The 26,873-nt window shown below is 38.2% G+C and overlaps 1 protein-coding gene across 1 annotated transcript in view; it reads left to right on the forward strand.

Moving 5' to 3' along the window:
• Positions 1–26,873, forward strand: part of DNAH12 (dynein, axonemal, heavy chain 12) — a 246,484-nt gene that overhangs the window by 37,607 nt on the left and 182,004 nt on the right. Inside the window, 8 exon segments of the mRNA XM_011947302.1 lie at positions 1,658–1,847; positions 3,432–3,504; positions 4,100–4,258; positions 4,796–4,991; positions 8,368–8,556; positions 10,105–10,261; positions 10,896–10,987; positions 22,218–22,396. Of these exon segments, the coding sequence (XP_011802692.1) occupies positions 1,658–1,847; positions 3,432–3,504; positions 4,100–4,258; positions 4,796–4,991; positions 8,368–8,556; positions 10,105–10,261; positions 10,896–10,987; positions 22,218–22,396 (1,235 nt within the window).

Consider the following 26,873-nt stretch of genomic DNA (forward strand, 5'->3'; position numbering starts at 1 on the left):
AGTGCTGGGATTACAGGCTTGAGCCACCGCGCCCGGCCCAAGCGTTGCTATTTCTCCACAGCCTCGCCAGCATCTCTTGTTTCAAAAATACGGAAAGCTTCACAAATTTGTGTTCATCCTTGCACAGGGGCCATGCTAATCTTCTCTATATCATTCCAATTTTAGTATAAGTGCAGCCAAAGCAAGCACAGTTTAGTAGTATTTTCACATTCTTGTGCAGCGAATCTCCAGAACATTTTCATCTTGCAAAACTGAAACTCTATACTTCTTAAATAACAACTCTTCATTTCCTCTTCCTCGTAGCCCCTGGCAACTACTATTTTGTTTTCTGTTTCTATAAATTTAAATGCTCTATTTACTTCATATAAGTGGAATAATGCAATACTTGTTTTCTTGTGATTGGCTTATTTCACTTAGCATAATGTCCTTAAGGTTCTCCCATTCCCTAAATTTTAAAGCATTCTTTACACTTTGTCTGAGAGGTAGGTTGCAAATATTTTCTGCCGGATTGTCAATTGTCTTTTGACATTTTAAATTGTTTTTGTTATACTAACCTTTATGTTTTTATGTAGTAAAAATTAATCTATCACTCGTTTCTTTTTTTATATCTAGTATTTGAATCATAGCTAGGAAGGTTTTTCCTATACTCAAATTATAAAAGACTTCATCTATGTTTTTCTTCCTGATCCTTGTGTAGTTTCATTGTTTGAGTTAAATTCTGGAGTTTATTCTTATGTATGATGGAAGGTATGAATTATTTTATCTTTTTCCAAATGGCTAACCAGTTGTTCCAGAAATAGTTATTAAAACCTTCATATTTTTCCCAGTGTTTTGAGATGCCATGTTTATCATGTGCTAAATTTTCTGTTATACTGGTATATTTTTGGACTTTCTGTTGTTTTCCACTGGTCTGTCTATTCATACACCTGTGCTACACCACACTTTCTGGTATGTTCTAATGTCTCCTAGGGCTAGCCCTCCATTGCAGATTTTCTTTCTCAGGGTTTTCTTGGCTGTTCTTGCATGTTTATTTTTCCACATGAACTTTAGGATCAACTTATTTAATTCCATAAAAATGTATGTAGATATTTTTATCGGTATTGTGTTAAATTAATTTTGGGAAAACTGAAATTTTCATGACGCTGAAATGTCTTTACTAAGATCAAATGTCTTTTCATTCATTCATGTCTATTTTTAGTCAGACTATTCATTCTTATGGGAGAATTTGTGAAATTATATTATACTGCTATTGTACTGGAATATAATCTCAAGAGAGCATGGGCTTTGTCTGTTTTGTTCAGCTACTATGTACTCAGCGTTTAGAACAATGTCTGAATATTTGTTGAATCGGTGGATATATTATAATAATAAGTTAGATAATAAGGAATAGTAAGTTAAAGAATCTTTGTTTTGCCTTGAGAAAATGAAGACTATGCTAAGAATATTAATTTGGCAAGAATTCATCATAAATAAAGAAAAAGATAAAATTGTTTCTTTGTAGGATGTACTTTTGGATTAAACAGTTTTTATTCTGAAAATATTATTTTTCAGAATATTTTTAATCTGAAAAAATGTTGTCTTAGGAAGAGAGAGTTCAGGAATTACACTGAAATGATACAACCATGCAGAACATTTAATTTTTTTCTTATGTTCTCAGTTCAACTACATTTATATGAAGCAATGTGTAGAAAGTAGTCCTATAGTACCTATTCAGCAGGAATGGCTGGATCACATGTTAAGGCTGATACCTGAGTCTTTAAAGGAAGGGAAAGAAAGAGAAGAACTCCTTGAAAGTCTCATAAATGAGGTGTCAAGTGACTTTGAAAACAGCATGAAGAGATATTTGGGTAAGTAGCATCTAACACACACCACGCTTCTTTCACCTTTGCCTCCCCCCAACCCCACTGAATCAAAAATAGAAATAAGCAAAATGAATAATGAACACCATATATTTAAACTATATCTATTTTTTTCTTTTCTTTTTCTTTTTTTCTTCGAGACATGATCTCTGTAGCCCAGGCTGGAGTGCAGTGGTGCTATTTCAGCTCACTGCAGCCTCCACCTGCTGAGTTGAAGCGATTCCCCTACCTCAGCCTCCTGAGTACCAGGAACTTCAGGCACGCACCACTATGCCCAGCTGATTTTTTAAAATTTTTGGTAGCGATGTGGTTTCACCATGTTGACCAAGCTGGTCTTGAACTCCTGAGCTGAAGCCATCCGCCCATCTCAGCCTCCCAAAGTGCTGGGATTACAGACTGAGCCACTCAGGCCGGCCCAAACTATTTGTATTTCTTAGATACGATTTTTATTTAAAGTTTTTATTTTGAGCCTATACTTAAGTCAAAATCCTTACAATTTAAGGGTACTTTTTGTATTTTTTTTTAACTAGCTAACATCTCTTTGACTTTTTATTTTGTCTTTTTGAGTTTAGCTATACTATTTATAGGTTTGCTAGAAAATACCAGTGTGTTTTGGGAGATTTATTAGGGGTACAATCTGCTATTTTTTAGAATAAACCTTTTTCCTTTTAAAAAATTGACAAATAAAAATTGCATATAGTTATCATGTACAATACATTTTGAAATATGAAACATTGTGGAATAACTAAATTGAGCTAATTAACTGATGCATTTTTCCCCCATATTTATCATTTTTTGTGTGTGGTGGGAACACAAAATCTACTTTTGACAATTTTCCAGGATACAATACATTGTTACTAACTAGTCACTATGTTGTATAATTGCTTTCTTTCTTTTCTTTTCTTTCTTTTTTTTTTTTTGTGACGGAGTCTCACTCTGTCGCCCAGGCTAGAGTGCAGTGGTACAATCTCGGCTCAATGCAACCTCCACCTCCCAGGTTCAAGCGATTCTCCTGCCTCGGCCTCCCAAGTAGCTGGGACTACAGGTGCCTGCCACCATACCCAGCTAATTTTTGTATTTTTAGTAGAGATGGAGTTTGACCATGTTGGTCAGGCTGCTCTCGAACTCCTGACCTCAGGTGATCTGCCCTCCTTGGCCTCCCAAGGTGCTGGGATTACAGGCATGAGCCACTGTGCTCGACCTCCATGTTGTATAATCTCTTGAACTTGTTCCCTCCTATCTAACTGAAATTTTGTAGCCTGTGACTAACATTCCAGTCCCTGGTAGCCACCATGAAATGCATTTTTTTTAAGTGGCTATGCTAGTGACTTTTGAGTAGATGGAATGCGAAAAACTAAGATCTTATTAAAGCTTTTATTTATCTGAACTCTCCTCTAAAGTAAGGCCAAAATAGTACCAAGAACTTGATTTTGTTTCAAATAAAGGAGTTTTTTCTTACATTCCTTTTAATGCATAGTAAACTATACCATCCAAAACCAAAAGTTAGAAACTTTGATATTAATAGATTGTGCAGAGATTTTCAAGAAACATTAATATATCTGTGTATTTTAGTGCAGAGTGTTCTTGTGAAACCACCAGTTAAATGGCTTGAAGATGAAGGAGGTCCTTTACCTGAATCTCCTGTGTGAGTAAATTAGTTTACAAACAGTACTTCATCCAATTTTTGATATAGATAAAAAATAAACTGATCTTATATTCAAGTCTACAGTTGTGATGCTCAAAGGTATTTTGACCACATAAAAAAAAAAGTACTCTTGTTTTTCCCCCAGAGGTACCCTCTCTACTATGCTTGTTTAGTTCTGCATGCATAACTGGGGAGATCTTTATGAATGCATAGCTTAACTTAGCCTTGATAAGCTTTGGTGTATGCCAGACAGATTTCTCCAGCCCTTTTCTTTAGTCCTAAAGACTGTGTTCTTTCATTTTCGCCTGGGATACCTGAGCCAAAGCACAGTGGAAGTTAGCAGAGCTCTCAGATCTGGCCCATCAGTCTGCCTTACTCACAAATTATTTCTGTTCTCTCTGAAGATAATGCAGTATTGAGTTCTTGATGTGTTTTTATTGAATGCATATATCTTAAGGTTCCCATTGCTGACCACAGTTCCCTCTTCTCAAACCCCAGTTTTCTCACTTCAATACTAATTTCATGTTATAAGCATTATTTCCTAAAGTTTAGGATGTATTATAATCATGTTCGATATGGTGTTTTGCTTTTCCAGAGGCCTGGATTATTCTAATCCTTGGCGTTCTAGCTATGTGCAGGCAAGAAATCAAATATTCTCTAATTTGCACATTGTTCATCCAACTATGAAAATGTTACTGGACCTTGGTTATACAACATTTGCTGATACAGTTTTGTTGGACTTTACAGGAATTAGGTAAAATCCTGTATTTATTAATTAAATTTAAAATTTGAATGTCTCCTTGCTTGAGTCTATATTTTTGACTGTATAATTTCTAAAACAGATCCCTAAATCTTCAACACTTTTCTCTAGATTTTAGAGTTTTAAAAAATGTATCTCGTTTGTTTCAACAATTGTGTGTGTGTGTGTGTGTGTGTGTGTTTCGTGATGGAGTCTTGCTCTGTCACCCAGGCTGGAGTGCAATGGTGCTATCTTGGCTCACTGCAACCTCTGCCTCCCTAGTTCAAACAATTCTCCTGCCTCAGCCTCCCAAGTAGCTGGGATTACAGGCGCACACCACCACGCCCAGCTAATTTTTGTATTTTTAGTAGAGATGGGGTTTTACCACATTGGCCAGGTTGGTCTCAAACTCCTAACCTCATGATCTGCCTGCCTCAGCCTCCCAAAGTGCTGGGATTGCAGGTGTGAACCACCGTGCCTGGCCCAACAATTGTGTTTTAAGACCAATATGTATCATTTGCTTCAAATCATATTTCTTTTTCTCGTAAATAGAGCTAAAGGTCCAATTGACTGTGAATCACTGAAAACTGATCTATCAATACAAACTAGAAAAGCAGAAGAGAAGATAATGAATACATGGTATCCAAAGGTTATAAATCTCTTTACTAAGAAGGAGGCACTAGAAGGTGTTAAACCTGAAAAATTGGATGCATTTTATAGCTGTGTTTCCACACTTATGTCAAATCAGGTAAATACACTTTATGTATATCAAATGATAATGTTATTAAAATTAGTTCAGTATTTTAAATAGAATTCTATGTAAACATAGTGCTAAGTAATTATTTTGAAATAAATTAAAATATTTCTCATGCAATTTTATTTAAATAATTTTAGCAGAAAAATACTGAGTTTCTGAAACTATCTAAAATGAAAGGAAATCTAGAAGTATATGCTAGTATTATGAGTAATTACTTGGCTCATGCCTAAAGGATATATAAGTTAATTATAGCTTTATTTGGAGTATGTTAACAAAAGAATTACTCTAGTAACATATTTTTGAATTTATTAAATTTCGAGTTGCTTGATTCTCATTTCATTCTCAGTAAAATCTTGGTTTAAAATGTTATTGATCATTGTATAAGAGGTATCCGGTGGAAAAATTTTTTAAAGTTATTGATAATCTTTAAATGACAAATAGGGAATTTTTAATTTTATGAAATTATATTTATGGCCTCCCCAAATTTTTACTATTGTAGATATACAATTCTAGAAAAATAGTTTTGAAGAAAAACTTGCCCTTTTGGTAAAGACCTCCAACAATTCCATGAATTTTGTCTTGCATATTTAAAAGGATAATATACATATTTAATATCTAGTATGTAATGCTGTAACTAATATACATGGTTTCCTTTCTACCTTTACCCTCTTAAGAGGACTGTGATTATTTAATAAAAGTAAAGAGATGAGGAATGTCTTGAAGATCATTTGGAACCATGTTTGTCTGCTGGGGGAAATTCCCAACAGTTGGTTCTCTATAAGAGCATTATTCGTATTTTACAAGCTCCTTGTGCACATTTCTAAGTTCCAGTGACTTTACTTTCATTCAGTAGTGTGCTAGAAATATGGCTCTCCAGAAAAGAAAATCACCCTTAGGCTGGCCACGGTGGCTCACACCTATAATACCAGCACTTTGGGAGGTCCAGGCAGGTGGATCACTTGAGCTCAGGAGTTCAAGACCAGCCTGGCCAACATGGCAAAACCTCCTCTCTACTAAAAATACAAAAATTAGCCAGGCATGGTGGCATATGCTTGTAATCTCAGCCTCTCAGGAGGCTGAGGCACAAGAATAGTTTGAGACCGAGAGGCAGAGGTTGTGGTGAGCCCAGATTGTGCCACTGCATTCCAGCCTGGGCAACAGAGTGAGACTCTGTCAGAACATAATAAATAAATAAATAAATAAGAAAATTACCCTGATTTGTAGTGTTTTTTGACTTCTGTGGTGTAAATATTCCCAGCGTGGTAAATTTCGAGCTTCTAAGAGTTTAACAACTGGCTCACAAAATTCTTGAATATTTAACAATTGACTCTTGAGAGAACAGGAGCTAGCTCTGGCATTCCACTGTACCTCATTCCATGTGCATGTCCCCCCATTACACTTTTACCTCTGGCTGTCAGGCCTCCCCTCCCTTCAGTCTTTACCATGTTGTTTGATCTTTTGGAACATTTTCTGTACCAGGGACAGAATTACTAAAGAATGTGAAAAATTCTGAGTCTCCATTTTAAGATTGTTGATATTCTATTAAAAAATTAAGGTTTGGCTGGGTGTGGTGGCTCATGCCTGTAATCTCAGCACTTTGGGAGGCTAAGGTGGGAGGATCACTTGAGCCCAGGAGTTCAAGACCAGCCTGGGAAACAAAGTGAGACACTGTCTCTAGAAAAAAAATAAAAAATTAGCCAGGCATGGTGGCTCAGGCCTATTGTCCCAGCTACTCAGGAGGCTGAGGTGGGAGGATTGCTTGAGCCCCGGATCCCAGGAGCTCGAGCCTACTGTGAACTATGATTGTGCCACTGCACTCCAGCTTGCGCAACAGAGCAAGACCCAGTCTTAAAAAACAAAAACAGGCTGGGCACAGTGGCTCACACCTATAATCCCAGCACTTTGGGAGGCCGAGGTGGGTGGATTACCTGAGGTCAGGAGTTCGAGACCAGCCTGGCCAACATGGTGAAACCCTGTCTCTACTAAAACTACAAAATTTAGTCAGGCATGGTGGCAGGCACCTATAATCCCAGCTACTCAGGAGGCTGAGCAGGAGAATTACTTGAGCCTGTTGAGCCCGGGAGACGGATATAGTGAGCCGAGATCGTGCCATTGCACTCCAGCCTGGCTGACAGAGTGAGACTCTGTCTCAAAACAAAAACAAAAACAAAAAAACCAAAACCAAAAACAAAATTAGATTTTGCATATAATGTTCTATTTATTGTTTTAGGTTACATTTGTTAATGTATGTTCTCACTTATTTGTGGGAGCTAAAAATTAAAACAGTTGAACTCATGGAGATAAAGAGTAGAAGGATGGTTACCAGAGGCTGGGAAAGGTAGTGGGAGAAGTGAGCACGGGGGGTGGTAAGTGGGGACATTTAATGGGTACCAAAAAGTTAGAAAGAATGAATAAGCTGAGTGTGGTGGCTCACGCCTGCAATCCCAGCACTATGGGAGGCCGAAGCAGGTGGGTCACTTGAGCTCAGGAGTTTGAGACCAGCCATGAGCAACATGGCAAAACCCTGCCTCTACAAAAAATACAAAAATTAGCCAGGCATGGTAGCATGTGCATGTAGTTCCAGCTACTCAGGAGACTGAGGTGGGAGGATGGCCTGAGCCCAGCAGGCAGAGGTTGCAGTAAGTCGAGGTCTTGCCACTGCACTCTAACCTGGGCAACCCTGTCTCAAAAACAAAAAACAAACAAACAAACAAACAAAAAGAATGAATGAATAAGACCTAGTATTTACTAGTACAACTGGGTAACTACAGCAAAACATAATTTAATCATCCCTTTCAAAATAACTAAAAGAGCATAATTAGATTATAACACGAAGGATAAATACTTGAAGTGATGGAAATCCCATTTACCCTGATGTGACTATTACACATTACATTCCTATATCAGAATATCTCATGTAACCTTTATATACACCTACTATGTACCCACAAATATTAAAAATTAATAAGAACATATCATGCTGATTAGCTGGGTGTGGTGGCATGCATCGTAGTCCCAGCTACTCAGGAGGCTGAGGCGGGAGGATTGCCTGAGCCCAGGAGTTCAAGGTTACAGTGAGCTATGATGGCACCACTGCACTGCAGTCTGGGCAACAGAGTGAGACACTGTCTTAAAAAAAAAATATATATATATATATGTATATATGTGTGTGTGTGTGTGTGTGTGTATATATACGCATGTATATATAGTATGCTGAATGAAGATAATTTTCAAGACTAAATGGATTGATAGGATGTTTTAATTATAGATGATTATAATCAGATATAGACAATTATAATCAGTTTACTGATGTTAGTTAAAAGTTGAATTTGTACTCTCTAAAGTAATAATGATTTATATCATGCAGCTAAAGGATCTCTTAAGGAGAACTGTAGAAGGATTTGTAAAACTCTTTGACCCAGAAGATCAAGAAAGGCTGCCAATATTTAAGATAGAATTGACATTTGATGATGACAAAATGGAATTTTATCCTACCTTTCAAGATTTGGAAGATAATGTTTTGAGTCTGGTAGAACGAATAGCCGAAGCTCTGCAGGTATTACATCTTTACCCATTGGGTTTCTTTATGTGGCTCTTTTAAAGAATTTTAAATTATTTGAGTCGAATCTCTATGAAGTATATATGTACATAAAATGTTATGACTCTTTGTGTTATTTTCCTCCCTCAATTATTTTAAATTAGAAATTGCTTTCTCTTTGAAAAAGTCTCTTGGCTGGAGATGACATCTTCCTTCTTAGAACTTTTCTTGTAGCTATGAATTGATTTTTTTTTTTTTTTGCATGTCTCATCTCTACTGAGTTGTGAGCTTCTTAAGAACAAGATCTAATTAATATTTGTTCTTTCTAGAGCTTTCTGGTATAATTACTTTGTCAATAAATATTAGTCAATAAATATTTGTCGGCCGGGCGCAGTGGCTCACGCCTGTAATCCCAGCACTTTAGGAGGCCAAGGCAGGCAGAACACGAGGTCAGGAGATCGAGACCATCCTGGCCAACATGGTGAAACCCCATCTCTACTAAAAATACAAAAATTAGATGGGTGTGGTGGTGGTGTGTGCCTTTAATGCCAGCTACTCAGGAGGCTGAGGCAGGAGAATCGCTTGAACCTGGGAGGCGGAAGTTGCAGTGAGCTGAGATCACACCACTGCACTCCAGCCTGGGCGACAGAGCGAGACTCCGTCTCAAAAAAAAAAAAAAAAAAAAGATAAATAAATAAATATTTGTTAAATATTTATTTGTCAATAAATAATTAGTCAATAAATATTGATAGAAAACTAACGCAACTTAAGGTTTTCTTTGTTTTGTTTTGTTTAAGACAGGGTCTCACTATTGACCTAGGCTGAAGTGCAGTGGCTATTCACAGACATGATCATAGCACACTGCTGCCTCGAACTCCTGGGCTCAAGTGATCTTCTTGCCTCAGTTTCCCAAGTAGCTGGAACAATAGTCACGTGCTGCTGCACCTGGCCCAACTGGTTTTATGTTAGACTACAAACTATACAATTTTAAATCATTATTTTGTATCAAGTTATTTTTTCTTAGGCCATTGAAATCTGAAAAGAATGTTTAAAAATATAGTATAAGATCTACATATAGGCCCGGCGCAGTGGCTCACGCCTGTAATCCTAATACTTTGGGAGGACGAGGCGGGCGGATCGCCTGAGCTCAGGAGTTCGAGACCAGCCTTACCAACATGGTGAAACACCATCTCTACTAAAATACAAAAAATAGGCCAGGCACGCTGGCTCACGCCTGTAATCCCAGCACTTTGGGAGGCCGAGGCGGGCGGATCACGAGATCAGGAAGTCGAGACCAGCCTGACCAACATGGTGAAACCCTGTCTAAAAATACAAAAATTAGCTGGGTGTGGTGGCGTTTGCCTGTAATCCCAGCTACTCAGAAGGCTGAGGTAGGAGAAGCGCTTGAACCCGGGAGGCGGAGGTTGCAGTGAGTCGAGATTGCACCACTGCACTCCAGCCTGGGTGACAGAGCAAGACTCCGTTTCAAAAAAAAAATCTACATATAGATTAATTATACAGTTAGATATTTATTATATATATTGCTGTTATTTTTATTTCCGTTAGAATGTCCAAACAATCCCCTCTTGGCTATCAGGAACTTCAACACCAGTAAATCTTGACACAGAACTTCCTGAACACGTGTTACACTGGGCTGTTGATACACTGAAGGCAGCAGTACATCGGAACTTAGAAGGTGCAAGAAAACATTATGAGACATATGGTGTGTATGACATATATAATATTATACCATTTGTCGTCATTTTATTTGTGCTAGAATTTGGTCAGGTGTCTGTTTGCCTGGGGCTGCCATGAAAGGGAGAGCCAGAAGTGAGCATAGGCGTAGCTTTTGGCAGAGTCAAGAATCAAACCCAATACATTTTGTTGTCCAGTCCAAAGGGTGTGTGTGAACTGGAGCAGGGTGGTAAAGTCACAGGCAGAGAGAAGAAATGTTGGAATAATTCAAGGGTAAAAGCAAGGTAATTTCTGAGAATAGTTTCAAAGAGGCTGTAGCTCAATTTTATTGGTCTGTAGTCTCCTCACGTGTGTGTGAGGTCAGGATGTATGGTTGTTCTTTGACATTCTGTTAACCAACATCTTCTATTAATTGGTGTATGTGTACCCCTAAGTCATTCTTAAAAGTCTCAAATACTCTATTACCTTTGTTTTAAAATGTCTGTGTTTAACTTGGTTTGCTTTTATTCTACCCATTTTCTTAAAATATAGTAAATCATATATGTTAATACTCTTATTAATAATAATATTTGAGTCGGTTCCCCATTCCATGATCATATAAAAAAAGTTTTATTTTCTAAAAAGGATATTACTGAGATTTTAATTAGATTATTAATTTTCAGTTGAAAAATATAACTGGCTCCTTGATGGGACCGCAGTTGAGAATATAGAGACTTTTCAGACACAAGATCATACTTTTGATGAATATACAGAGGTAAGTGGTAATTCTGTTTTTATTAATGTGTTTTGAATTTTTTGTAACATTAGGATCTTTCCATTCTAAAAGTAAATGCTTAAATAGAATTTCTTATTCAAAATATAATTTCCGCAAAACTCATTGTCTTACCTTATAATTTCTTTAGTTATTCATTTACTCATTTATTAATTCAATAAAAATTTCCTTATCACATTCAGACACCTAGCAAGATTTGGTGATGCAAAAATAAATGATAGGGTGGGAATGGTGGCGCTTGCCTGTAATCCTAGCACTTTGAAAGGCCAAGGCAAAAGGATTGCTTGAGCCCAGGAATTTGAGACCAGCCTGGGCAACATAGTGAGACCCTGTTTCTACGAAAGTTTTTTTTGTTTGTTTGTTTTTTTAATTAGCCAGGTATGGTGATGCATGCCTGTAGTCCTTCTTACTCAGGAGGCTGAGGCAAGAGGATCACTTGAGCCCAGGAGGTTGAGGCTGCAGTGAGCTCTGATTGCACCACTGTACTCTAGCTGGGCAACAGGGCAAGACCCTGTCTAAAAAAAAATACACAACCATGGTCTTCAGGAACTTATATTTGGCTTGGAAGCCTGACATGGAAATAACAATTATGAAATATTGAGATAAGTACTAGAATAGAGATATGGACAAAGTGTTGTTTGTTTTGGGAAATTGGTGAAGATATTATGCAAGAAGTGAAATGTGAGTTGGGCTTTGAAGTAGATTTTATAGGTGGAGAAGGGAGGGGATGTAGCATGAACCAAGGTGTTCAGAGAACATAAATGAACGAAAATAGTTAAATAATAGCTAACGGGGACACAGTACATGGAAGATTTAGAATATGATGAAGTTCGAAGTGTAAGTTGGAGCCACATGGGAAAATCCTGGAGTATCTTTGCTCAAGAGTTTGTACTTTGTTCTGAAGGTTTTTAGCCATGGAAGTAATCTATTTGGATCTGAGTTTTAGAAAGATAATTCTGGGCCAGGTGCAGTGGCTCACACCTTTAATCTCAGCACTTTAGGAGGCCAAGGTGGGTGGATCATGGGAGGTCAGGAGTTCGAGACCAGCCTGGCCAACATGGCGTAACCCCGTCTCTACTAAAAATAAAAAATTAGCCAAGCATGGTTGTCCATGCCTGTAATCCCAGCTACTAGGAGGACTGAGGAGTAGGATTGCTTGAACCTGGGAGGCGAAGGTTGCAGTGAGCAGAGATCATGCCACTGCACTCCAGCCTGGGCAACAGAATGAGGCTCCATCTCAAAAAAAAAAAAAAAAAAAAAAGATTTCCGGTAGTAGTGGGGAAAAGGCAATTGAAAGAGAAAAGACTCCTACCTCCTCAAGGGACCTTGTTCTATTGGTTAAAACTAGCCTAATATTTCTTCATTTTCCTTCTTTCTATTGACTGTTTAGATTTTTAAATGTATATTTTATACATTTTAATTTTTCTAACATCTTAAATATTAACATATACAGTGTTTTGTTTTTTTTTTGAGGCAGAGTCTCGCTCTATTGCCCAGGCTGGAGTACAGTGGCATGATCATGGCTCACTACAGCCTTAACCTCCCGGGTTCAAGCAGTCCTCCACTTCAGCCTCCCGAGTAGCTGAGACTAGAAGCGTACACCTCCAGGCTAATTTTTTTTTAAAGTTTTTTTTTTGTTTTTTTTTTTTTGAGATGGGGTTTCCTTACATTTCCCTGGGTGGTTTTGAACTTCTACACTCAAGCAATCCTCCCACCTTGGCCTCTCAAAGTGCTGGGATTGCAGGCATGAGCCACCACACCCAGCCTGTACAGATAAATTGAAGGAATTTTACAAAGCATACCACCTACATTCTAGGATTTTGCTATATTTATTTGTCATTCCATCCCTTTTAAAAATTCTTTATTGATTTCAAGAGAAATTAACTTTAAAAAATCAACTTGAGATTTAGTTTATATACAATAAAATGTACCTATTTTAATTGTACAGTTATATGAGTTTTGACAAATGTGTACACTCATGTAACCATCACCAGAATCAAGATGTAGAACATTTCTCCTACCTCAGAAAGTTTTCTTATACCCCGTCCTGGTCAATTCTCCCCAATTCTGACCTCAGGAAACTGCTGGCATGCTATCTGTTACTATAGATTAGGTTTTTGTTTTCTAAAGTTTCAGATAAATAGAATCATAAATACATATACTCTTTTGCATCTGATTTCTTTTATTAGCATAAAGTTTTTGAGATTTATCTATGTTGTGTGTATCAGTAGTTATTCCTCTTTTGTTTGTTTTTGTTTATTTTTGTTTTTGTGTGTATATGTGTGTTTTTTGTTTTTGTTTTTGAGACGGAGTCTTGCTCTGTCGCCCAGGCTAGAGTGCAGTGGTGCAATCTCGGCTCACTGCAAACTCTGCCTCCCAGGTTCAAGCCATTCTCCTGCTTCAGCCTCCCAAGTGGCTGGGACTACAGGCGCCCGCCACCACAGCTGGCTAATTTTTTGTACTTTTAGTAGAGAAGGGGTTTCACCGTGTTAGCCGGGATGGTCTCAACCTCCTGACCTCATGGTCTGCCTGCCTCGGCCTCCCAAAGTGCTGGGATTACAGGTGTGAGCCACCGTGCCCAGCCTAGCTTATTTCTTTTATTGCTTAGTGGTATTTCACTGTGTAGATATACAGTTTCTTTATTCATTCACATTTTGATGGGTATTTGAGACATTTCCAGTTTTTGGCTATTATGAATAAAGTTACTATGGTCTTCTGTTTACAAGTCTTTGTGCGAACATATGCTTTCATTTCTCTTTCTAGGAGTTGGATTGCTGCGTGGTATGGGAAGCGTATGTTTAACTTTTAAAGAAACTGTTAAGCCAGGCATAGTAGCTTGCACCTGTAGTCTCAGCTACTCAGGAGGCTGAGGTGAAAGGATTACTGGAGCCTAAGAGTTCGAGTCTGCAGTGAGTTATGATCATGACACTGCACTCCAACTCGGGTGACAGAGCAAAACTCTTGTCTCAAAAAACAGAAGAAACTTAAATTTCTCTCAAAGTTGTTATGTCATGTACAATCTCACCAGCAGTGTATGAGATGTCCAGTTCTTCCACATCCTTTTCAGCGTTCAGGATTATCAGTCTTTTACTTTTTATTATTGTTTTATTTTTTCCCACTGCACTTTCACATCTAGATTACCAGCCTTTTTAAGTTCATGTGTATATTGGTATCCCATTGTGGTTTTAATTTGCATTTCCCTAATGACTAATGATGTTTAGCATCTTTTAACATGTCACGTTCCATCTGTGTATCTTTTTATTAATAAAAATAAAGTGTCTCTTAATTGTTTGTACATTTTAAATTGGGTTTTTATGTTTTATTGTGGAGCTATAATGGATGTATTTTATTGGACTATATTGTTATAATCAATGTTATGGAGTTTTAAGAATTCTTTATATATTCTGGGTAAAAGTTCTTTATCTGAAATAGTTTTGCAAATATTATCTCATAGTTTATGCCTTGACATTTTATTTTTATAATGATGTCTTTCAAGGAGCAGACATTTTAAATTATAATTAATTCTAGTTTATCAATTTTTTTCTTTTGAGGTTCATACTTTTTGTGTCCTAACAAATCTTTCCTACTCCATGATCATAAAGCTTTGTTCCTATGTTTTACTCTAGAAGCTTTTCTTAGAATCCCTAAACAACACATGTGATCATCTACAAGTTTTATAGTTGTAACTTTCACATTTAGGTCTATGACCCTTTGTAAGTTAACTTTTGTACGTGGTGTGGGATATAGGTCATGGTTCAGATGTTTTTCATGTGGACATCCAGCTGCCCCAGCATCATATGTCAAAAATACTGTCTTGTCCTCATTAAAATATCTTGCCATCTTTGTTGAAAATCAATTGACCCTATATCTGTGGGTCTATTTCTGGATTCTCTATTTTCCATTGATTTATATATCTATTCTTATGCCAGTACCACATTGCCTTGATTTCTGTAGTTTAATGGTAAATTGTAAAATCAAGTAGTGCAAGTTCTCCCACTTTGTTCTTTTTCCAAAATTATTTTGACTATTCTAGGTGCTTTGCATTTCCATATACATTTTAAAATCAACCTATCAATTCCTAAAGAAGCCAGCTCGGATTTTGGTTAGGATTGCATTGAATCTCTGAATCAATTTGGAAAGAGCTGCCATCTTAAAATAGAAGCTTTCAGTACATGACCATAGTATGTATTTAAATTTATTTGGACCTTCTTTAATTTCACTCAGCAATGTAGTTGTAGTTTGCACTGTACAGCTCTTGCAAATATTTTCCTAAATCTGTCCCTTAAAATGTTTCAGGTTTACCTGATTTTCTTATAGTTTTTTTTTTTTTTTAACAGAGTTTCACTCTTGTTGCCCAGGCTGGAGTGTAACGGTGCGATCTCGGCTCGCTGCAAACTCTGCCTCCTGGGTTCAACCAATTCTCCTGCCTCAGCCTCCCGAGTAGCTGGGATTACAGGTGCTTGCCACCACACCCAACTAATTTTTATATTTTTAGTAGAGACAGGATTTTGCCATGTTGGCCAGGCTGGTCTTGAACTCCTAACTCAGGTGATCCGCCTACCTCGGCCCCCCAAAGTGCTGGGATTACAGGCATGAGCCACTGCACCTGGCCATAAATAGTATTTTTAATAGCAATTTTTATTTACATTACAGTGTTGAATAGCAGCAGTGAGATAGGGCATCCTTGCTGTGTTTATAGTCTTATGGGAAATATATTCAGATTTTCATCATTAAATACGTTAAGAGTTGGGTTTTTGGTAGATGCCCTTTATCATGTGGATGAAATTTCTTTCTATTCCAAGTTTACCAAGAGTTTTTATAATGGGAGGGCGCTGAATTTTGTCAAGTATTTTTTGGCACATATTTAATTGATCACATGGATTTTCTCTTTTTTTGGTTAATATTTTGAATTATATTTATTGATGTTCAAATATTAACCCAATGTTGTTTTCCTGAGATAAACCTGAATTACCCCCAAAATTTAGTGCCTTAAAATACCAAACTTTATTATCTTATACTATCTGTGGGTCAGGAATCCATCCTTGGATCAGCTGGGTCCCTGTGGCTCAAGGTCTCTCATAAAGTTGCAGTCAAGCTGTCAGCTAGGGCTATGTTCTCATGAAGGTTTGACTGGGGCAGAATGATTCCAAGTTCACTCAAGTGGTCATTGACAGGATTCAGTTTGCCACAGGCTATTGAATTTCTGTTTTTGGATACATAGATATTTAGGATTGTTATATTTTTTTGATGAACATTATTATTATAAAATAACCTTTTAAATCCCTGATCTTTTATATATATAAGTATATATAAAAATATATATAAAATAGGGATTAAAAATATATATAAATATATATATTTTTTGAGATGGAGTCTTGCTCTTGTTGCCCAGGCTAGAGTGCAATGGCACAATCTCGGCTCCCTGCAATCTCCACCTCCTGAGTTCAAGTGATTCTCCTGCCTCAGCCTCCTGAGTAGCTGGGATTACAAGTGCCTGCCACCATGCCCAGCTAATTTTTTTGTATTTTTTAGTAGCCATGGGGTTTCAACATGTTGGCCATGCTGGTCTCGAACTCCTGACCTCAGGTGATCTGCCCATCTCAGCCTTCTAAAATGCTAGGATTACAGGCGTGAGCCACCTCGCCTGGCCCCTGATTATGTTTCTTATTCTGAAGTTTTTTACTGATACTGATACTCTAGCTTTTATTTTACAAAACAACTTTATTGAGATGTAATTCACATATTATATACTCAATCAAAATCAAATATTATATAATCTATCAAAAAGTATGATTTATTTCTGTCATTTACTGTGTCACATATTTTGGTACTCTGTTATATATGTGTAAATGTCATATTTTTCTATGGACTGACCCTTTTATTATTTTAAAATATCTCTCTTTATCTCTAGCAACATTTAAAAAAAATTTTTTTTTGAGGCAGGGTCTTGCTCTGCCGCCCAGGCTGGATTGTAGTGGTGCTGTCACAGCTCACTGCAGCCTCAACCTCTCAGGCTTAAATGATCCTCCTGCCTCAGCCTCCTGAGTAGCTGGGAATACAGGCATATGCCACTATGGTGGGATAACTTTTGTATTTTTTGAGAGAAGGGATTTCGTCATGTTGCCTAGGCCGATCTCAAACTCCTGAGCTCAAGCGATCCGCCTGCCTCAGCCTCCCAAAGGGCTGGAATTACAGATGAGAGCTACCACACTTGGCCCTGAATTTTCTGTATACAATGTCATGTCATGTGCAATAGTGATTGTCTTACTTCCTTTCTAATCTGAGTTCCTTTTGTTTATTTTTCTTGCCTAATTTCACTGGCTAGTATCTGTAGTACAATGTTTTGTTTTGTTTTAGACAGGGTCTCACTTTGTTGCTTAGGCTGGAGTACAGTGATGTGATCTCAGCTCACTGCAGCCTCAGCCTCCGAGACTCCAGTGATCCTCCCACCTCAGCCTCCTAAGTATCTGGGACTACAGGCACAGACCACCACGTCTAGCTAAGTTATTTTTTTGTTTTTAGTAGAGACAAGGTCGCACTATGTTGCCCAGGTTGGTCTCAAACTCCTGGGCTCAAGTAATCCATGCACCTCGGCCTCCTAAAGTGCCAGGATTATAGGTGTGAGACACCGTGCCCAGCCAATGTAGTACAAGTTCTTTTTTTTTTTTTTTTAGACAAGGTCTCACTCTGTTATCCAGACTGGAGTGCAGTGGTAGAACCTTGCTCACTGCTGCCTTGACCTCCCAGGCTCAAGCCATCTTCCCACCTCAGCCTCCCAAGTAGCTGGAACAACAGGCGTGTGCCATCACACCCAGCTAATTTTTGTATTTTTTGTAGAGATGGGGTCTCACTATGTTGCTCAGGCTGGTCTCAAACTCCTGGATGAAAGTGATCCTCCTGCCTCAGCCTCCCAAAGCTCTGGAATTACAAGCACGAACCACTGTGCCTGGTCCTTATCTTGTTCTTGATCTTAGAGGGAAATGTTCATTTTTTCATCATTAAGTATAATGTTAGTTGTAGGTTTTTCCTAACCATGCCTTATGAAAGTTGAGGATGTTCTCTTCTATTCCTAGTTTGTGTTTTTACCATGAAAGAGTGTTGGGTTTCGTTAAATGCTTTTTTTTTTTTTCTTTTTTGACTGGTCAAGTACCCAATAGTGAGAAAGAGGAAAGAGTAGAACAAGCAGTTTGATCTGTGATTAACTGTGAACAATCAAATGAGATAACTCACTACCTTTAGACCATAGATGACTATGGGTTTTTTTTCTAATATGCATACTTTTTACCTTATTTGGTTTTTATGGTTTCATGAAACTATTTTGTGAATGCATAAATGCATAATTACTTTCACAAATTCAGAGATGGCATATAGTTGTCTTTTGGTAGCTGCAGGTATTTGTTCTAGGACCCATCTATAGATATCAAAATCTGCAGATGCTCAAGTCTCATATAAAATGGTGTAGTATTTGCATATAATTTATGCACATCCTCCAGTATACTTTAAACTATCTCTAGATTACTTATAATACCTAATGCAACATAAATGCTATATAAAGAGTTATACTGTATTGTTTTTTATTTGAATTATTTTATTGTTATTTTTATGGCTTTTCTCAAATATTTTCAATTTGCCATTAGTTGAATCTGCATATGTGGAACCCGTGGATACAGAGGGCCAACTGTATTCTCTTTCATTTGTATTTTACCATATATTTCAATACAGTGCTATGCAGAGAATAAACACAGTAAATGTTCTGTGAATTACCAGCTAAATTTTTTGTGGCCTGGGTATAACCTGTAGTATCTATAAACCCTAAATATCAAGACCAAGCATACGTTTCATTAAAGTTTTTTTTGTTTGTTTTTGTTTTTTTGTTTTTTTTGTTTTAAGACGGAGTCTCGCCCTGTCGCCCAGGCTGGAGTGCAGTGGTGCCATCTCGGCTTACTGCAAGCTCTGCCTCCTGGGCCCAAGAGATTCTCCTGCCTCAGCCTCCTGAGTAGCTGAGACTACAGGTGCCCACCACTACACCTGGCCAATTTTTGTATTTTTAGTAGACAGGGTTTCACCATGTTGGCCAGGATGGTCTCAATCTCCTGATCATGATCCACCTGCCTCGGCCTCCCAAAATGCAAGGATTACAGGTGTGAGCCACTGCACCCCGCCTCATTAACTTTTAAAATGATTATTTCCTTAGGTCTATTATTTTGTAGTGACATTTTCTAGAATTTTGTAATAGTTTTGGGATAGTTTATATAACTAGTTGAAAATTTACTTTTAGATTTAGTAACATATTCCTGGATTTCTTTGTCAGTTTCTGATATACTGTAGTTGTGGTTAGTATGCCTATTTGGGGGGAAATTTAAGAATGATGAACTGTAACATCTGTACAGATGAACTTATTTATTTATTTATTTATTTATTTTTTGAGACCGAGTTTCACTCTTGCTGCCCAGGCTGGAGTGCAATGGTACAATCTCGGCTCACCACAACCTCTGCCTCTTGGGTTCAAGCGACTCTCTTGTCTCAGCCTCCCGAGTAGCTGGGATTACAGGCATGCGCCACCATGCCCGGCTAATTTTGTATTTTTAGTAGAGAAGGGATTTCTCCATGTTGGTCAGGCTGGTCTTGAACTCCTGACCTCAGGTGCTCCGCCCACCTCAGCCTCCTAAAGTGCTGGGATTACAGGCATGGGCCACCACGCCTGGCTTATTATTTAATTTACTTTTTTAGAGACAGGGTCTCTGTTGTCCAGACTGGAGTGCAGTGATGTCAGCATAGCTCAATGCAGTCTCAAGTTCCTGGGATCAAATGATCATTCTACCTCAACCTCCTAAGTAGCAAAGATTAAAGGCATATTCCAACATGCCTGTCTAAATTTTTTTTTTTTTTCATGCGGAATCTCAGTCACTCAGGCTGGAGAGCAGTGGTGTGATCATGGCTTAACGCAGCTTCCGCCTTCTGGGCTCAAGTGATCCTCCCACCTTAGCCTCCTGAATAGCTGAGACTACAGGCACGCACCACAACACCTGGCTAATTTTTGTATTTTTTGTAGAGACAGGGTTTCACCATGTTGCCCAAGCTGAAAGGCTAATTCAAGAAAAATTATTTTTTTTTGTAGATATGGGGGGGTTCACTTTGTTGCTCAGGCTGATCTCGAACTCCTGGCTTCAAGCAATCCTCCTGATTCAGTCTCCCAAAATGCTGGGGGTTTACAGGCATGAGCCATCATGCCTGGCTTATACAGATGAATTTATAGGATGCTTGTGATTTGTGTAAAAATAAAACAGGACAGGGGAGTGGTTAGGAGTATAGTTAAAAAAAGGTTGGTGATGAGTTGCTAATTGTTGAAACTGGATGATGGGTACATTTTGCTTATTTTTGTATGTTTAAAATGTTCCATGAAAAAATTTAATATAATTGTGAAATATAACATACATAGTACATATGTATAGACAGATAGGTAATTATAACCTAGGTGGTAATAACCACGTAGCTTAAGAATGAGAACTTTGCAACACCCAGAAGCCACCACGTGCCTCTCCCCAATTACAACTTTCTTCTGTCTTTATTGGTAACTATTATCCTGACATTTCTTGCTTTCCTTTATGGTTTTACCACCTATGTATGTATACTTAAATAATATAGTTTAGTTTTGTCCATGGTAAGTTTGTATGAAAGGTATCGCACTGTATATATTCTTTTGTGTTTTTCTTCTTTCATCATGGTAAAATTTATCCATATTCATCTTTTTTCAATGCCATGAGTTCTGTCTACCCTTTATTTGATGTATTTTTTTTTTTTTTTTTTTTTTGTTGAGATACGGTCTTGCTCTGTCTTCCAGGCTGGAGTGCGGTGGTGTGATCTCGGCTCACTGCAACCTCTGCCTCTCAGGTTCAAGCGATTCTCAGCCTCTTGAGTAGCTGGGATTACAGGCATGTGCCACTACATCCAGCTAATTTTTGTATTTTTAGTAGAGACGGGGTTTCACCATGTTGGCCAGGCTGGTCTTGAACTCCTGACCTCAGGTGATCCACCTGCCTCGGCCTCCCAGAGTGCTGGGATTACAGGCGTGAGTCACCGTGCCTGGCCTATTTGGTATATTTCCAACCAAGAACAAGGCAGGTGCTTAAGACAGTCTTTGAATCAATTAATTATTATCTTCCCCCTTGAACACTGAAAAATGTAAACCCAATTCACCACATCCTAGATACTCTAGAAAAATAGGACAGCATTGAGAGAGAGAAACATAAAGGAAAGTTCTCCCGAAGGAAGAATAAAAGGAATAGGCCATTTCAGTAGAGAGTGGAGATCGAGTGAGAAGGAAGGCAGATAGAAACATTAAAGGTGGATTGTGAAATTAAGTCAAAGTTAGTCCAAAGTTGGTAAGTGTGTTTCACTTTTACCAAGTACAACATATCTTGTCAGATTTTCTTGATACTACTTTGTTTAATTTTTAAAAATTACCCCAGTGTTTGGGTACTAAGAAGTTGACATACATTCCAATATCTTGGATCTTGGTAATTGCAGAGCATCTGTTCCTGGATTATTTTGTTAAAGATATTTTGTTAAAGATAGGATCTTACACTGTCACCCAGCATGAAATGCAGGGTGCCATCATAGCTGCCTGCAACCTCAAACTCCTGGGCTCAAGCAATCCTCCCACCTTAGTCTCCTAAGAGTAGCTGGGATTATAGGCTCAAACCATCTTGCCTGGCTTGGAGTATTTTAACAAAAACCAATCAGTTCCTTATATATGTATGTATTTTTTTTCCTAAAGATTGAATTAGAATCCTTGACCATGTGGATGTAAAGTGAAAAAAATAGAATCTTTAATGAGCTATCAGTAATGGCAAAAGCAAATATTTATCCACTATGCAAATTGTTACATGATATAAGTTTGTTTCTAAACAGAGAAATGGGTTGACTCTGGGGATAGTTTTAAGAAATAATTATTGAGGGAAATTTTACCTTGTGATATGTTCAGATTTTGATACTGTGAATGGTATCGTATTCGATATTTACTGGTAGATTGGCAAATTCCTTAATGAAAGAATAGGTGAAAAAATATGTATGAAACGAGGGAAAAAATTTTAGTCACTTAGCAAAAAATAAAGTTGTATTTATATTATATAATTAAGACTTTCATAACAATACAATATTATAAAATCACTGAAAGTTCTAAACTTTTTTCATTTGAACACTTTTTTTCAAGTTTATAGAAAAATTTTTCAGTCTTGCCTCAGAAATAATGCTTTTGCCTCAGTGGATTCATTACCCTATGGTGCGTTTGGATTGTGAAGATTTGAAGACAGGCCTGACAAATAAAGCAAAAGCCTTTGCAAACATATTATTAAATGACATAGCTTCAAAATATAGAAAAGAAAATGAACGGTAAGTAGAATTAATTCCCAAGCTCAGAATTATATTGCTAAAATAAATACTTTGCTAAAGTAATTCCTGTTTAAAAACAAAAGCTTAAAATATGTAAGTACTTACAACTTTTTCTCCATAGCTGCCTCCTATAGAGGTGCCTTTGTAGTCCCATTGGGCTGGCTCCTTTTTGTTTGATACTGTTTGATACCTTTTTAAATGCAGATCATTTCATCATTCAGGTATTAAGCCCAGTAACCAATAGTTCTCCCTTCCTTCCCTTCCCCTTCCCCTTTCCTTCCCCTTCCCCTTCTCTTCTCTTCCTTTCCTTTCCTTCTATTAGAGATGAGGTCTTGCCATGTTGCCTAGGCTGCTCTCAAACTCCTGGACTCAAGTGATCCTCCCTTCTCAGCCTCCCAGAGTGTTGGGATTACAGGTGTGGGCCACTGTGCCTGGCCACATTCCTCCTGTATTTCTGATATTCAATAATTAACTGTAAAGTCCTACATGATCTGATTTCTGCTCACCACTTCAACTTCCTTTGCCATTCCTAAAGTATGCCAAGCTTATTACCACCTTATGGCCTTGCTGTTTTTTCTTCCTGGAATCTCTTTTCCTGGTATTTGACAACTCACTTGTTTTTTCCCTCACCTTGAATATCACCTCCCTGGAAAGGCCTTCTCTGGCCCCTCTGTATAAAATAGCGGCTTCTTCTTGACACTCCATCATTCTTTTTCCTTTTATGGTGCTTTATTTTTCTTCATAGCTTTTTTTTTTTTCTTTAGAGACAGGGTCTCACTATAATGCCCAGACCGAAGTGCAGTAGCACAATTATAGCTCACTGCAGCCTTGAACTCCTGGGCTCAAGGGATCCTCAGCATTTTTTTTTTTTTTTTTTGAGACGGAGTCTTGCTCTGTCGCCCAGGCTGGAGTGCGGTGGCGGGATCTCGGCTCACTGCTACTTCCGCCTGCCAGGTTCACGCCATTCTCCTGCCTCAGCCTCCTGAGTAGCTGGGACTACAGATGCCCGCCACCATGCCTGGCTAATTTTTTTATTTTTAGTAGAGATGGGGTTTCACCATGTTAGCCAGGATGGTCTCGATCTCCTGACTTCGTGATCCACCTGCCTCAGCCTCCCAAAGTGCTCGGATTACAGGCGTGAGCCACCACGCCCAGCCAGCATTTTTTTTTTTGCTACCTAACAGAGTACATGTTTGTGTGCTTTTGTCTCTCTCCTCAGTTTCAATACCAGCTTTATGAGGGCAGGGTCTCATTTACTGCTATGTTTACAATGTTTGGAATTTTCCTTAGCATATTGTAGGTACTCAGCTATTTATTAAATGAGTGAATGAGCAAGTATAATTTCTCACATATTTCTCCAAATTCCTGCATGAACTAAAAAATCATTTACCTCTTTTACACTTTGTTTTTACATGTTTTTTCCTGATATTTCTAGTAATAGCATGACAATACAGATTTCTAACTTAAAATTAAAAAAAATTTTTAATAGAGACATGGTTTTGCCATATTGCCCAGGCTGATTTCAACCTCCTGGACTCAAGAGCTCCTCCTACCTCAGCCTCCCAAAGTACTGGGGTTACAAGCGTGAGCCTCTTTGTCTGGGGTAGATATTTTTTTCTTAAAGAAAAAATTAATTTAATTTTTAAAATTTCAATAGTTTTGGGGGGTATAAGTGATTTGGTTACATGGGTAAATTCCTTTTTTTTTTTTGAGATCGAGTGTCACTGCAACCTCTGCCTCCCAGGTTCAAGCTATTCTCCTGCCTCAGCCCCCTAGATAGCTGGGACTACTGGTGTGTGCCACCATGCCTGGCTAATTTTGTATTTTTAGTAGAGACAGGGTTTCACCATGTTGGTCAGGCTGGAACTTCTGACCTTAAGTGATCTACCTGCCTGGGCCTCCCAAAGTACTGGGATTACAGGCGTGAGCCACCGCGCCTCGCAGGTAAGTTCTTTAGTGTTGATTTCTGAGATTTTAGCGTATCCATCACCCAAGCAGTGTACATTGTACCAATATGTAGTCTTTTAACCCTCACCTCCCTCTCAGCCTTTCCCACACCGAGTCCCCAAAGTCCGTTGTATTACTGTTTTGCATCCTCATAGCTTAGCTCCCACTTAGAAGTGAGAATATACAATATTTGGTTTTCCATTCCTGAGTTGCTTCACTTAGAATAATGGCCTCCAGCTGGGTGCGGTGGCTCACGCCTGTAATCCCACCACTTTGGGAGGCCAAGGCAGGTGGATCACGAGGTCAGGAGTTCAAGACCAGCCTGGCCAACATGGTGAAACCCCATCTCTACTCAAAATACAAAAATTAGCCGAGCGTGGTGGCATGTGCCTGTAATCCCAGCTACTCGGGAGGCTGAGGCAGGAGAATGGCTTGAACCTGGGAGGTGGAGGTTGTGGTGTATTGCGCCACTGCACTCTAGCCTGGGCAACAGAGTGAGACTCTGTCTTAGAAAAAAGAAAAAAGAATAATGCCCTCCAGCTCCATCCAAATTGTGGCAAAGGACATTATTTCATTCCTTTTTATGGCTAAGTAGTATTTGATGGTGTCTGTATACCATATTTTCTTTATCCACTCATTGGTCGAGGGGCATTTAGGTTGGTTCCATATCTTTGCAATTGTGAACTCTGCTGCTAATAAACATGCTTGTGCAGATATCTTTTTCATATAATGACTTCTTTTCCTTTGGGATTGCTTGATTGAATGGTAGTTCTATTTTTAGTTCTTTAAGGAATCTCAAAACTGTTTTCCATAGTGGTTGTACTAATTTACATTCTCACAAGCAGTTTAAGTGTTCCCTTTTCACCACATCCATGCCAACATCTATTGTTTTTTGAAAATTATGGCCATTCCTGCAGGAGTGAGGTGGTATCTCATTGTGGTTTTAATTTGCATTTCCGTGATGATTAGTTATGTTCAGCATTTTTTCGTTGGTTTGTTGGCTGTTTGTCTGTCTTCTTTTGAGAAATGCCTATTCATGCCCTTTGCTCACTTTTTGATGAGATTATTTGTTTTTTCCTTGCAGATTTGTTTGAGTTCATTGTGGATTCTGGATACTAGTCTTTTGTTGGAGGCAGAGTTTGCAAATATTTTCTCCCACTCTGTGGGTTGTCTGTTTACCCTGCTGATTATATCTTTTGCTGTGCAGAAGCTTTTCAGTTTAATTAGGTCCCATTTATTTATTTTTATTTTTGTTGTGTTTGCTTTTGAGGTCTTAGTCATGAATTCTTTGCCTAGGCTATATCCAGGAGCTTTTTTCTGATGTTATTTTCTAGAATTTTTATGGTTTCAGGTCTTGGATTTAAGTCTTTGATCCGTCTTGAGGTGATTTTTGTATAAGGTGAGAGATGGGGATCCTGTGGCTATTCAGGTTCCCCAGCACTATTTATTGAATAGGGTGTCCTTTCCCCAATTTATGTTTTTATATGCTTTATCAAAGATTAGGTTGGCCCAGATATTTTAAAGCTCAGGAAATAATTCTATGAAATGTAACTTTAGTTGAATAATGCTGTAGGATATCTAGGCTCATATCCTACATGGGATATTCTAAGAGAACTGTTAATTAAAGAAACTATGTATAAGGGGTGATCTGTTTACTTGCTGTACTGTCATGTTTCACAAGAGGCACTAATAATAATAAAAAAAACTAATGATTATACTAATGATTATAGTTATCAGTAAATAGAGGATACTATGTGCTAGACCCTTTACATTCATTATTGTTTTATAACAATCCAGAAAGATGAATGTTACCTGGGTATTTAAGAGAGTTGAAGAGGTCGCTAAAATTTTTTCTAATATGCCATAATTTTGCATGAAATTATTACCTTAATTTTGTAGGTTTTATTGATGTATAGTATATACTGAGTTATAGCAGATAAGCTTAATTTTTTTTTTTTTTTTTGAGACAGTGTCTCACTCTGTCACCCAGACTGGAGTGCAGTGTGCAATGATGGCTCACTGCAGCTCAACCTCCCAGGCTCAAGTGGTCCTCCTGCCTCAGCTTCCCAAGTAGCTGGGACTACAGGCATGTGCCACCAGGCCCAGGTAATTTTTGTATTTTTTTTGTAGAGACAGGGTTTCACCATGTTGCACAGGCTGTTTTTGAACTCTTGAGCTCAAGTGATCTGCCTGCCTTGGCCTCTCAAAGTGCTATGTTTACAGGTGTGAGCCACTGTACCTGGCCAAGCTTAAATATTTTTAAGGTAATTTAGTGAATTGAGCAATTATTTTTAGGATATCGTAGTTCTTATTTTTTATTTTTTTGAGACGGAGTCTTGCTCTGTTGCCCAGGAGTGCAGTGGCGCATCTCATCTCACATCAACCCAGGTTCATGCCATTCTCCTGCCTCAGCCTCCCAAGTAGTTGGGACTACAGGCACCTGCCACCACGCCCGGCTAATTTTTTTTGTATTTTTAGTAGAGATGGGGTTTCACCGTGTTAGCCAGGATGGTCTCGATCTCCTGACCTC

Source organism: Colobus angolensis, unplaced genomic scaffold (assembly GCF_000951035.1).
Source record: "Colobus angolensis palliatus isolate OR3802 unplaced genomic scaffold, Cang.pa_1.0 Scaffold26, whole genome shotgun sequence".
Classification (NCBI taxonomy): Eukaryota; Metazoa; Chordata; class Mammalia; order Primates; family Cercopithecidae; genus Colobus; species Colobus angolensis.